At 58.6% G+C, this 11757-nt stretch overlaps 6 protein-coding genes across 6 annotated transcripts; 5 read left to right on the forward strand and 1 right to left on the reverse strand.

Annotated features, from left to right (window-relative positions):
• Positions 1-131: 131 nt before the first annotated feature.
• Positions 132-1393, forward strand: J3D65DRAFT_318578 (uncharacterized protein). The gene has a single exon (XM_066795323.1). The coding sequence runs from the start codon at positions 317-319 to the stop codon at positions 941-943; it is 627 nt and encodes a 208-aa protein (XP_066655859.1). The 5' UTR covers positions 132-316; the 3' UTR covers positions 944-1393.
• A 35-nt stretch (positions 1394-1428) lies between these two features.
• J3D65DRAFT_602205 (uncharacterized protein) lies at positions 1429-2659 on the forward strand (the record flags this gene model as incomplete). The annotated part of the gene is made up of 4 exons (XM_066798104.1): positions 1429-1516; positions 1585-1613; positions 1662-2172; positions 2223-2659. The coding sequence occupies 4 exons, from the start codon at positions 1429-1431 to the stop codon at positions 2657-2659; spliced, it is 1065 nt and encodes a 354-aa protein (XP_066655860.1).
• A 300-nt stretch (positions 2660-2959) lies between these two features.
• Positions 2960-3953, forward strand: J3D65DRAFT_666881 (uncharacterized protein; the record flags this gene model as incomplete). Its single annotated transcript, XM_066802969.1, has 4 exons — positions 2960-3040; positions 3091-3168; positions 3238-3463; positions 3514-3953. The coding sequence occupies 4 exons, from the start codon at positions 2960-2962 to the stop codon at positions 3951-3953; spliced, it is 825 nt and encodes a 274-aa protein (XP_066655861.1).
• A 657-nt stretch (positions 3954-4610) lies between these two features.
• Positions 4611-6700, forward strand: J3D65DRAFT_621205 (uncharacterized protein). The gene is made up of 2 exons (XM_066799932.1): positions 4611-5665; positions 5717-6700. Exons 1-2 carry the CDS (start codon positions 4909-4911, stop codon positions 6319-6321), a joined length of 1362 nt encoding a protein of 453 aa, XP_066655862.1. The 5' UTR covers positions 4611-4908; the 3' UTR covers positions 6322-6700.
• A 372-nt stretch (positions 6701-7072) lies between these two features.
• On the forward strand, positions 7073-9228 carry J3D65DRAFT_602208 (major facilitator superfamily domain-containing protein; the record flags this gene model as incomplete). Its single annotated transcript, XM_066798105.1, has 4 exons — positions 7073-7532; positions 7648-7768; positions 7879-8473; positions 8536-9228. 4 exons carry the CDS (start codon positions 7073-7075, stop codon positions 9226-9228), a joined length of 1869 nt encoding a protein of 622 aa, XP_066655863.1.
• Positions 9229-9995: 767 nt separating this feature from the next.
• Positions 9996-11663, reverse strand: J3D65DRAFT_551256 (G protein-coupled glucose receptor regulating Gpa2-domain-containing protein; the record flags this gene model as incomplete). Its single annotated transcript, XM_066797031.1, has 3 exons — positions 9996-11221; positions 11268-11419; positions 11464-11663. Coding segments are annotated over 3 exons (1578 nt in total), but the record flags the coding sequence as incomplete, so codon positions are not given.
• Between the last annotated feature and the right edge of the window lie 94 nt (positions 11664-11757).

An 11757-nucleotide genomic window follows, 5' to 3' on the forward strand; every position in this document is an offset into this window, starting at 1 on the left:
TCGTGAATGTTCAATAGCGGGTAGCTGACATCCAGGTTGTCGTCCTTCTGTAATATTAGGCTCGCCGAGACCATGATGATCGCCTCGGCGGGACCGTCGATGTTCGCTCACTTCAGACTTCCTCCTCTTTCCCTGCCTCCGCGAGACCCGGGCCAGCCTCGTCGTCCAACGCGCTCTCCACTCGAACTCACGACAGAAAGATCTCGTTGCAGCGGCACACAGCAACGCTCCTAACGTAAGTGATCGCCCTCCCTGCCGGCCACTCCTGACGCTAACGGCTCTCGGCCGCCCACAAGCAAAGAACCCGTCCAAGAAGATGTCGAGCCCGGAAAGAGGTGAAGAAGAGGCTGCCAGGCCAACGATACCCGAGCTCCGTCTGCGTCCCCCAAGGTGGCGGCAACAAAAAGACGACGAGCAGACTGAAGGTCCGCAGACGCAAGCCACATTGGAAGAATCAGTAATGCTGACCTACGAAGAACAAGAGACACCTGCGCCCGAAGAGCAGCAGCGCCTCTCACCCTCGCTCGAGCCACGCAAGTGCGCCACAGCGCCCGAAATCTGCGCCTGGGCCAGTAAGCCCACCTTCATCCAAGAGCTGCTCGACCTGCACGGAATCATGAAGAGAGGCAACAAAGGCGCGCAAAAGGCCGAAAACGTGCGCAAGTTTGCCTGTATCAACAGAGCCTTCGCAGCCGGCTGGTACCAGACGCCCTTGGATGCCGAATACCAGCTGCCCCTTGGTGCGACGGGAGAGAAGAGGATGAGGCCCGAGCTGGAGCGCGGCAGTCAAGGCTTGAAGAGGCCCTGGGATAAGGATGTGCCGGCGGATAAGGACATCTATGTTCCGAAGGGCGTGACCAGGGAGCTGCGGTATCGTCCGCTGGTGGGCAGGTGGTACTATCCGAGCCCGTCTCGGCTTAGTCAGGAGTTCAAGCCAGAGTGAAGAGTTGAGAGATTGACGAGGAGCATCGACGGCGTCTGGGTTCGAGACATCTGGGTGGAAAGTCTGGTGGCGTATTACTTTACAAAGATCAAGTACTCGCGCCATGGAGCAAGTCATCCAGCTTTGGAATGTATTCTTCTGTCGCAATAGCGTTCGTCCGAGTGGAAGCGGACAGCATCAGACGGTTTACATTCAAACATATACCTGATTGGGATAGCATCTTGACCTCTTTCTTGTTGGCTTCAGGCCATATTTTATGCTGCAATTTGATCTCGTTCCTTTCTTCAGATCCGTAAAGGCAGGCCCAAATGGGTCATCAATCCGCATATACACCGGGCGAGGTGGGTCTTGGATTATGGCAAAGTTCTCGTTGACAGCGAAATTTTCTCGGAGCGTGAAGTGTTAATTTGGACTTGTGGTGTTTGGACGGCCACCTGAGCATCGGTCGAGGAGCAGGCGCCGGAAAGCACCAAAAGTCGTCTGCCATGTCAACAAACACCACGCACTCGACCTCGACATCCTCCAACATCCGCATACACTCCAACTCTTCTGCAACCACCACCACTGCGAATTGTGAGGTTATACGGCTGTAACCATCCCTGAAATCTTGCTCACAAACCTTCGACTTTCCAACAAGACAGCTGACGGCTTCATCAACTCGCTCTCCAAGGTACGTTCAACCTTGCAGCCATTTTGACCTTCGGCCGACTCGACTCAGCAAAGTCCCACGGGCGAGTCGGCTCTTGACCTCGAGGAAAATCTCAATCTTGCCTCCTCTGTGCCGCGCTATCCGACCCTACGCGTCTCACGGCATGTCGAGACGCGCAGCTGTTTTGATCTCAAGCTGACTTGGCTCAGCATTTCCTCTGCAGGCCGATCGACACCTCAGCGCGAGAACAGTCTCGTCCCACCCAGTCGCGGAAATCCTTCTCTTTGCGATTCTCTTCTCAACATCATGTCACCCCCCGAGCAGTTCGCCAACGCCGAGACCAGCAAGACGAGCGAAGAGAAAGCTCCTGAGATGGAGCACACCGATAGCGCTGAGAAAGACATGGAAGAACTCAGGACCATGTTGGCCAAGTACGGCGTCGAGCTGCCGGAGGACGACGATGACGCGACAGTCATGGACGACCAGGACTTCGAGAAGCTGGACCAGTTCTACGAGGACTGCTTCGACATGTCCGCGGGTATTGAAGGCCCTTGCGAGGAAGAGCCTGACGACATTGAAGGTTCGTAACCGTCTCCTCCGCCTACCGTGCCAGCACTGACTTGTTTCAAGACTTCAAGAAGCCGGGCCTCTCCCCATCTCTCAAGCCAGAGAAGTGCGCGACCGCACCCGAGATCTGTTACTGGGCCAGCAGCACCCAGCTGAAGCAGGAGTATCGACAACTTCGCGCAACCCTCGTATACGACAACGATCTCTCAGACGACGCCGTCCGCAGGTTCGCCACGATCAACACCGCATACAAGCGCAGCTGGTACCCGATCCCGGCGGGAGAATGCCTTATGTACCCAGACGGCGCCACGGGCAAGAAGAGGCCGCTGCCCAAGCTCCCGCGTGGTTGCAAGGGTCTGAAGGAGCCCTGGGACGACGACATCCCGACCAACGACTACGTTCCCATGGGCGTCAGTCGCAAGCGCGAGAACAGGCCGGCGCGCGGACGGTGGTTCTTCCCGCAGCAGTCTGGTCTCCGCTACGAAGTCAAGTCGGAGTAGACCAGAGGGCAGCTTCAGAGAGCGGGTGACAGTGGGGGAGGTCGGACCCAAAATGATGTCGGAAGGAGACCAAAGTTGGCTTGCTGTGACATACGGAAGGATGAGTTGGGCAGAAGAGATGTTGAGAGAATGTCAGAGTTGACAGACAGCAACCTTGGAAAGAGTCAATACCTCATGTATAATAGTGGACCAGGCTGGATAGATGGTGTTGGATACCCAGGGCTGAATTGGTAGTCAGTAATGAAAGATCTCTCAACGAATTCGTCCTCAAATCCAGGCCATGTTGCTGCAGTGCTGCCCATGTTGCGCAAGATGGGCTCGGCAAAGATTCCGTGCCTGATGAGGCAATTGAAGTCGACGGAGTTTCGAAAGGGGCTCGGCGTGAGGGCACAAAACCGCCATGAAGGTCCACCAACTCTAACACTCATCAGCTCGAAAGCCATTACGACTGCAACCACCACGTTCTCGGCGTGACCAACCCGTTCCCAACTTCACCACACAGATCATCCGTAAGCTCTTGAACTTTCTGCAGCTGCCACAACCACCTTCTCAGCTTCTCACTGATTGACCTTTCAAAGATCATTTCCTCAAGCATGTCTTCCTCAAGCATGTCGAACAGGGAGGCTCAGAAGACCGACGCCGAGGCCAAGCTGGCCAAGTCGAAACACACCCTGGGGTTGCTGAAGGATTTCAGCAGGGCCATCTTGCAGCAGATCGAGAGCGTCGAGGCTGAAATCAAGAAGGCCGAAGAGGACGTTGCGCGCGCTACCAAGCGAGAGGAGCGGGCCGAAGGCCAGGAAGAAGGTTCGTGACAATAAAAGGTCAAGCGATTTGGGTACTAATGAGCCAGACAGACGAAGAGGAAGAATTTCGCCTGTCCCCCTCCCTCGTCCCCGACCAATGCGCCACGGCTCCCGAGATTGCCCTCTGGGCACGCAGCGACGACCTTCTCGATGAATTCCAGGACATGCGGCGGCTCATACGCGCCGGCGTGTACAACGAGGACGTGCTCCGCAGGATGGCCATCATGAAGAGGGGCTACGCGCAGACCTACGTGCTGCGGTCTTACGAAAAGTACGACTTTCCGCCGGGCGCACTGGGCACGAAGCTGCGTCCCGCCAAGTGCCCTCGCGGCTGCATCGGACTGCGGACCAACAAGGACAAGGATGTTCCGAAGGACGAGGACGTGTACACTCCGATGGGTGTGAGCCGCAAGCTCGAGAATCGCCCGCAGAATGGCCGCTGGTATTACCCACGGCCGTCTTCTCTTCGCAATGAGTACAAAGCAGAGTAGTGCAGAGGGGGACTCGATCGGCCTTGGGTGATGTGGGATCATGACGATCGTCGACACGGGAACGCCGTCGACACGGGAACGCCGTCATCACGGGAACGCCGTCATCACGGGAACGCCGTCATCACGGGAACGCCGTCATCACGGGAACGCCGTCATCACGGGAACGCCGTCATCACGGGAACGCCGTCGACATGAGAGCCTCACAGCCGTCGACGCGAGAACGTTATCGACAGAAAATTTCGCCCGTGGCCGTTGATGCGAGAGTGTTGTCAGCGCGAGACCGCCACGACCAAAAGCTTTCAAAGTCGAAGGAGCTATCGAGTTGACGACCAGGAAGTTGAACAGTCGATCCCTCCTCTTCTTTTTCATTCACAACCAGTCTCTGCAGAGGGGAGAGATTCGCAAGGCAAGGCAAGAAGTGTGCCCAGAAGATTTTTGGGAGGGTTCGCAAGCTGCAGATTAGTAATACAGAAGATGAATGCCATGGTGAAGAGTTTCCACAATGTCGTTGAACAAAGGTTGGGTAGATGTTGGGGTTAGACTGGTGAGCGCGGAAGAGGTGAGGTTAGCCATCAAAATGGCGCTAACGCTTTTTGGCTAGCCCACTTCTGATGCGTTGCTGCCCCAGGCCAACACTCACCTCTCACTTCACCTTCACCCTAAACCAAGCTCCGAATCACTTTGTTTCGCATCAGTCTCTGTTCGCATTCACACTGCAGCCATGTGAGCTGGATGGCAGTCGAGGTTTGCAAGACCTACCATCTGCATTCCTCACCCTCTTTGTCTTGAACAACCCACACCCAATCGTCGCCGCATTCGTCGCATCGCCCTCACATTGCCTTTTGCAGATTTCGCCCAGCCTGCCTGGAAACCTTTGTTCTTCCAGCGTTTAAGTCAAGTCAACGGTCTCACTGCCTGAGCGCAAACACCACCTCGCCCACATCCAACCTGACCAATGGCTTCGCTGTTCAAGGGCTTGTCGAAGGCGTTTTGGGGCGTCTTTTCGACGTCCGATCCACGTGAGGCGACCAAACAGCAAGCTGCGACGCTCGTCAATGGCGAGCCCATACTCCAGACGTCTCGGAAGCGGCCGCTGGACAATGAAACTGAGGACCTTGAGCCCAACAAGAGAGCTTTCCTACATCGGCTCAACGACAGCAGGCGCGCTCAGCAAGGCTTTCAAGACGGACTATACCAAGACGACGGCGAGAATCCGAACTTTGACGATGGCCAGTTTGATGATGCCGAACCGCTTTCCGACCAACCCTACATCAAGTCTGAAGAGTACGACAACGACGAGCCGCACGAGCAGCCTTACGTAAAACTGGAAGAGGTCGGTGACGAGTACGAGTATTTCGATGAGCCGCATCCTTCCAGCGCCGAAGTTCCGGCAAACCAGTTCAGCACGCCCGAACGTCAATACCTGAGTCGGGCTGATGACGGCGGTATGCGAGATCGACTCCAAAGTACGGTGCAAAAGAAGCTCTGGCTGCAGAAGGAAAGAGAGCAGCGAGAGAGGGATGCCGAGAAGCTGCGTAGCCAGGGAATGAGCGAGGACACTGTTCAAATCCACAAGAGAATCGGCATGCGCGGCATGATTCCCTGCTTCCCGAGCACCTGGGCCTACACTCTGAACACTCTGGACCGAGTCCACTTCACCAGCAACTCGTCGGAAGCTTTTGTCAAGTCTCTCTATGACAATGATTTCAGAGGTAAGTCGCGGCATCGACCGGTTGTGTTTCCTCGTTGCTGACTCCCGACAGCTGTCAAGGCCTTCCAAAGGTTGATGAGTCTCGGAGCCTGGGCAAGAGACGCCGTCACCAACGAAGAACACACCTCGCCCAACCGCAAGCCGGAAAAGTTGATTCGACGCGAGATTGGATCTTACATCAAGTGGGCATTCAAGGACGGACAGGTTTACGGCTCCGACTACGTCCCCACAATCGGCGTCTACTCTGCTCCCCTGGGTGCAGACCTGGACGAATTCCAAAACCGCGTCACTCTCGACCTCTTTGTGATGAAGCAGGCCTGGCGTTTGAAGCTGCGCGAAGAATCCGAGTTCCAAGGACGCGACTTGGATGCCATGCTTCCAGTCCCAGACGTCTACGGCATCGCCATCGTCGACACGGAAGTGAGATTCGTCGTTCTCGACGACGTGGAGGATCAGGAATCGGGCCAGCTCCGAGAAGAGCCTTTTGTGCGCATTTTCTCGCAGCTGGACTTTGCTCGCCCCGACTACGATTTTTGGAATGCGCAGGCGGTTGCCTTGCTCGTCGTCCATTGCAGGAACAACATGGTGGAGCTGGAGGAGATTATTCGCGAGGGTCCTAATGCCGAGGGTGATGTGGAGGCGTCTTCGATTTTTTAGGTCCGCGTCGGAGTACCAGTCGTGGTTCAGGGATTTCAGGGCTCGAGTTTCTTGCGCGCGGCATGCGATACCAAGGTTTGCGATCGGTTGATAGTCTTTGTTGCTTCAAAGGCGGAGCTAGTGGAATTGAGTGGACTTTTCTTTTCTTCTCCATTGTGGAACGGCTGAGTGATGGGCAGACGGAGCATGAGATTGGCAGACAGCTAAACAGGTCAGCAACGACGACAAACTCTGCTGCGGAGAGGACTTGTCGTCCAACGCCTTGTCATTGACGTGCAGGCCCCGAGCGGGATGCAGCAGCGGGAAGCGTCCCGAGCCGCGGTGGGTTAAACCAACAGAGGAACAGTCGATCCCACGGCAGCGGTTCAGCAGTCAAACACGCCCAGAGCTTGGAAGACGTCTCTTCAACACCACGGAACCCGATTGCAGATGGCGTCGGAGCAATGCAAACGACAAAAGCCCCCTGCGAAGACACGGTGGAGGCCTCTAGCGCCGTCTCGCAAAGCCGCCGCCTTCAGCCGATTCGCTGAATCATGTCGTACCTTGCCCGCTCCCCCAGAGTGTGCCCCCGTCGCCGTCGGACCCCTCGCTCGACCGCACTGCTCTGCTCCTCCACGGCTTGCATTCTGACCCCGCCGACACCACGTAGCCTGCAATTGTAAAATCGCTGCCATTCGCCGACCGCTGGCCAATTCGTCTCACAAGCTCGTCGCGCTGGCATTCGCAGCAGCCTGACCAGCGAGCACAGCGCATGTCTCGCCGCCCGCCGTCGACGGCGTCGTCGACCTCTTCCTCCTCGCCGTCCGCCATCGCCACGCCGCCCTCGCTCTCCGCATCCACAGGCCAAATCACGTCGCGCGACCCCGTCTCCGCATTCGACGTGTCATGGAGCGACCGCCTGAACCGGCACGAGGAGATTGAAATGGCGACGTTTGACGACAACGATGGGGCGGCGGCCGACGACGAGGAAGAAGACGACGAAGACGAGGAAGAGAAGGGGTTCTTGGGCGGACGAGGGGGCAGCGGCGCCGACGGCACGAGGACTGGCGGTTTGGACGCCGCCGCTGTGAGAGCTGGCGCCAGCGGCCCGCCTGCCGAGGATTTCGAGCTCTTTACGCCCGACGAGGAGAGGCGGGTGCGGCGCAAGTTGGATCGGCGGCTTGTCTTGTTCATGGGGCTGCTGTACCTGTTGAGCTTCTTGGACCGGTCGAGTGCGTATCCCGCTCCTTTTCCCGCAAGAGACGGACCTCGTGGAGTACTGGACCACGCATGGATCGATGTTGGAAAAAGAGAAAAAGATTCGAGGCTGATGATGATGTTGTGCAGATATCGGCAACGCGCGCATTGCCGGCCTCGAGCGCGATTTGAAGCTGCAAGGCGGCCGCTACGAGTGGCTCTTGACGGCGTTTTATGTCACGTATATAGCGTTTGAGTGGATGACGGTCATGTATGTTGATTCTCTGTCCCGAACCCCATTCTCCGCGACTCCCAGATCAAGACCGCTGTGACATGCATCCAGCACCTCCCGCCTGAAAAGACGAGCTCTGACGCCCCCAGGTACCGCCTCGTGCCGCCGCACATGTACATCGCCGCCTGCGTCTTCTCCTGGGGCCTCATCGCCTCGCTGCAATCGCTGACCACATCTTTCGGGCAACTCGTGGCTCTCCGCGCGCTGCTCGGCGTCGCCGAAGCCGCCTTCGGGCCCGGCGTGCCGTTCTACCTGTCGCACTTCTTCCGCCGCGACGAGCTGGCGTTCCGGACGGGGCTGTTCGTCTCGGCCGCGCCGCTCAGCACCAGCTTCGCCAGCAGCCTGGCGTGGGCCATCATGTGGGCGGGCGGCAAGCTGGGCCTCAAGGTTGCCAGCTGGCGGCTGCTGTTTCTCGTGGAGGGCCTGCCCAGCTGTCTCGTCGCCGTGTGGGCGTGGCGGCTTGTCCCTGATGGCCCCGGGGAGGCGCGGTGGCTGAGTAGGAGAGAGCGCGAGGTCGCCGTGCTGCGGCTGCGGAGAGAAGGGGAAGAGACGAGTGCGCCGGACAAGGAGGACGAGGGCGATGCTGGCGCCATCGCGGCGCGAGCTGGCCATCGGAGCAGAGCTGGCATCGACTGGCGACAGGTCCGCCAGACGCTGACGGATCCCAAATGCTACCTCACAGCCGTACGTCCTGCATACCACCCCCATCAACTCACCACAAGCAAACTGACCGACTGACCGAACAGGCCATGTTCTTCCTCGCCAACGTCGCCTTCAGCTCCATCCCCGTCTACCTCCCCACCATCATCCACGGCATGGGCCACAGCGCGCTAACATCGCAAGCCCTGGCCGCGCCGCCCTATCTCCTCGCCTTCCTCTTCATCCTCCTCACATCACACTTCTCCGACCGCCAGCGCGCCCGCGCCCCCTTCCTCGTGTGGCACGCGCTGCTCGCGGCCTTCGGCTTCGCCACGCTGGCGCTGGCCGCCTACTACGGGACGCACGACTTCCCGTCGTTCCGCGGCCGCGCCGGCGCGCGCTCGCTGCACGCGCTGCGCTACGCCGCCGTGTACCCAGCCGCCGTCGGCTTCTTCGGCTGCGTGACGCTCGTGATTGCGTGGACCATCAACAACCAGCGCGGCGCGACGGGCCGCGGGACGGGCGTCGTGCTGCTGAACGTCGTCGGCCAGTGCGGGCCGCTGGTCGGCACGCGCCTGTTCCCCGACGCCGACGCCCCCTGGTTCATGCGCGGCTTTGGCGTGTGTGCAGGCGCCATGGCGGGCGTGGCTGTGTTGGCGTTGGGCCTGCGGTGGTGGTTGCGAAGGGAGAATGAGAGGATGGTTAAGGAGAGGGAGGGGTGGGAGGGCGGTGGCGTGGAGGAGGTTTTGCTGCGCGGTGGCGAGAGAGAGAGGAAGGGCGTTTGGTTGTATATGCTGTAGATAAATAGGTACCTTGATATTGTGCGGACGGATGTAGACAGTTGTGTACAGTACATTAATAGATACACCGTCGACCGCTGACGTACCCCTGACCACCTCACCACTCACTCGCTCTCCCCACTCTTCCTCCCCTCGCCCTCGCCCTCCCCCTCCTTCTCCACCCCTCCGACACTCCCCTGCGGCTGCCCTGACCCCGCCGCAAACCCATCCCGCCAATCGACGCTCCAAACGCTCTCCCTTCGCTCCCACCACTCCCTCCCGCCATCGCCCATCCCCGCACCAATCAAGCTCGCCGACGACGCCCTACGACCTCCCGCGCCCAACACCCCCGGCCCTGACGCCACAGGCATGAGTGGGCCCAGCCCGTCGTGTGACGCCGCCGACATTCGGTTCGCCGCCGCGCGGTCTGCCTGCTCGCGCGCCAGCCGCTCGTACGCCTGGCTGCGGGCCTGCTTCTCGCGGTCACTGAGCGACGAGCGCGCGCGGCGCGGGCCCAGGACCGCCATGGACGGCCGACCGCGCCCGGACGGCGGCGGGTTGAGCGTCGGTGCCGGCGAGCTGATGCGCGACCCGGGGCTGCGCGGCATGCCATTGTCCGCCAGGTCGACGCCCGCAGCCGAAATGCTCGTCGCCGGGCGCGACTCGAGCGAGTCCGACGGGCGGTGCATATCGCAGCGGGGCGGGACGCGCACGATGCAGCACTGGCAGCGCCAACTTCGGCTCCGCTGCGGCGGCGGCTGCGCCATCAGATCTTCCGGGCTGAAGGTGCGCCAGAAGAGGAACGACGAGACCAGCGAGCCGTTTGTGCCGGGGATGTGGCGCCACGGCTTCTCGCGCCAACAGAAGACCAGGCTGTTGACGCCGCCCATGATGCAAAGGCAGAAGCCCGAGAGCAGCGTCAGCACGAACGGCGGCCGCCGCGCGTACTTGGGCTCGTATTGGAAGCAGTGCAGGCAGAAGGGGATGATCCACATGACGATGTAGGCGATGGGGTAGATGAAGATGTTGCGCAGCTGGCGCGTGATTTCCTTGCGCTTTTGCAAAATGCGTGCGTCGATTGGGTCTGACTGGCGTCTTTTGCGGTCTTGTTCGTCGATACTGGAGGCGATGCTGGCGCGCACTGTCGTCGGCGCTGTCGAAGCGTTTGTATAAGAGTAGGTGCTAGGTCGGCGGGACGCCGTGTCTGAGTCTTGGAGTAGAGGGAGGTTGAAGGGCCTAGACGATCTGATGCTCCCTCCAGGTTTCTCAACCTCCTCGATGGTGTTGATGTCGACCGGGTGCGGATTGATGCGCACCGTCGAGTTGCGTCGTCCGCCAGGAGTTTGGAAGATCGGGCCATTGCTAAAGACATTGAGAGCAGTCAACTCGTCGATGGAGTCGACGGTGGATCCTCGACGAAACTGGATCGGTGGCGATTTACTGCGTTGTTCAGGTACAAACGGGCCAGGTGCAAAAGGTCCTGGAGTGAAAGGACTGGACGAAAAAGCCTCAGGCGCAACAGGCTCAGGAGTGATGGGTTCTCGAGCAACGGGCTCAGGGACGAGTATCTCATCCATCGGCTCCCGATGGCCAGGACTAGGAAGGTCTTCATGTCGCTCAATCGGCTTTTCCTGCGGCGGCGGTTCTGGTTCAGACATGTTGCCGGAAGAGTCTTGCACAACCTTGGAAAAGACGCGAAACTCGCGGTGGACATGGAAATAAATGGCAAACGCAAGACTGATTACAACAACCCAGATGAGAAGCCGTGGCACCCACGAGCAGACGAGTCGGTACCATATTGGCCTCAGCGGAAGCGACACAAAAGCGCCCTGGGCGAGATAGGTAGGGTTCGTAGGCGTGGTGAAGGGGATTGATGCAGAAATTATGGGTATGATGACTATGGCCGCGTACACCCAGTGTCTATGCCTGTAGAGACGATCCGTTCCGACACCAGACACGGGTGGTTTGAAGACTGATATTGCGCCGTGGATGGCAATGAAGAGAACGGAGAAGTCTGCAAGTATCAGCGCGCGTCGCCCGCAAGATTCGACCGCACCCACCAGACATTTCGCTAAAGAATTGAATGAAGAATCCCGATGCCTGTGCGAAGCCGGTTTTCGAACTGACGGTCCCCTGAGTAAAGTATACCAGGGAGAAAATCATGTACCAAAGAGCTCTGTTCAAGTCTCCACAGACGAGAAGCATGATCAATCTGTTACCAATCAGCAATGAAATTGTACGAGGACGAGCACTTACTTGTGGCGAAATCTCTTTTCCATTCGACAGAACCAATAGAATGCAATCAGAGCTATCGTCAAGCTCACACACGAACAGGTCACAGCAACGACCTGGGTAATAAACTTGTGATAGTCGGTAAGATAAAACAGGACGTCGCCATCAGCGTTATTTACCCGATCTGTTTTTGCAGTGACCCATTCGATTTCTGCTGCCTGCATGAGGTCGAGCCGTTTGGAATGGCCGCAGCCATGCTGGATACCAGCCACGGTCGACTCGCAACTTGGTACAGGGCCATTGTCCCGGTAATTGCGT

The sequence above is a fragment of the Phyllosticta citribraziliensis genome, assembly GCF_038025025.1.
Source record: "Phyllosticta citribraziliensis strain CPC 17464 chromosome Unknown J3D65scaffold_5, whole genome shotgun sequence".
Taxonomy (NCBI): Eukaryota; Fungi; Ascomycota; class Dothideomycetes; order Botryosphaeriales; family Phyllostictaceae; genus Phyllosticta; species Phyllosticta citribraziliensis.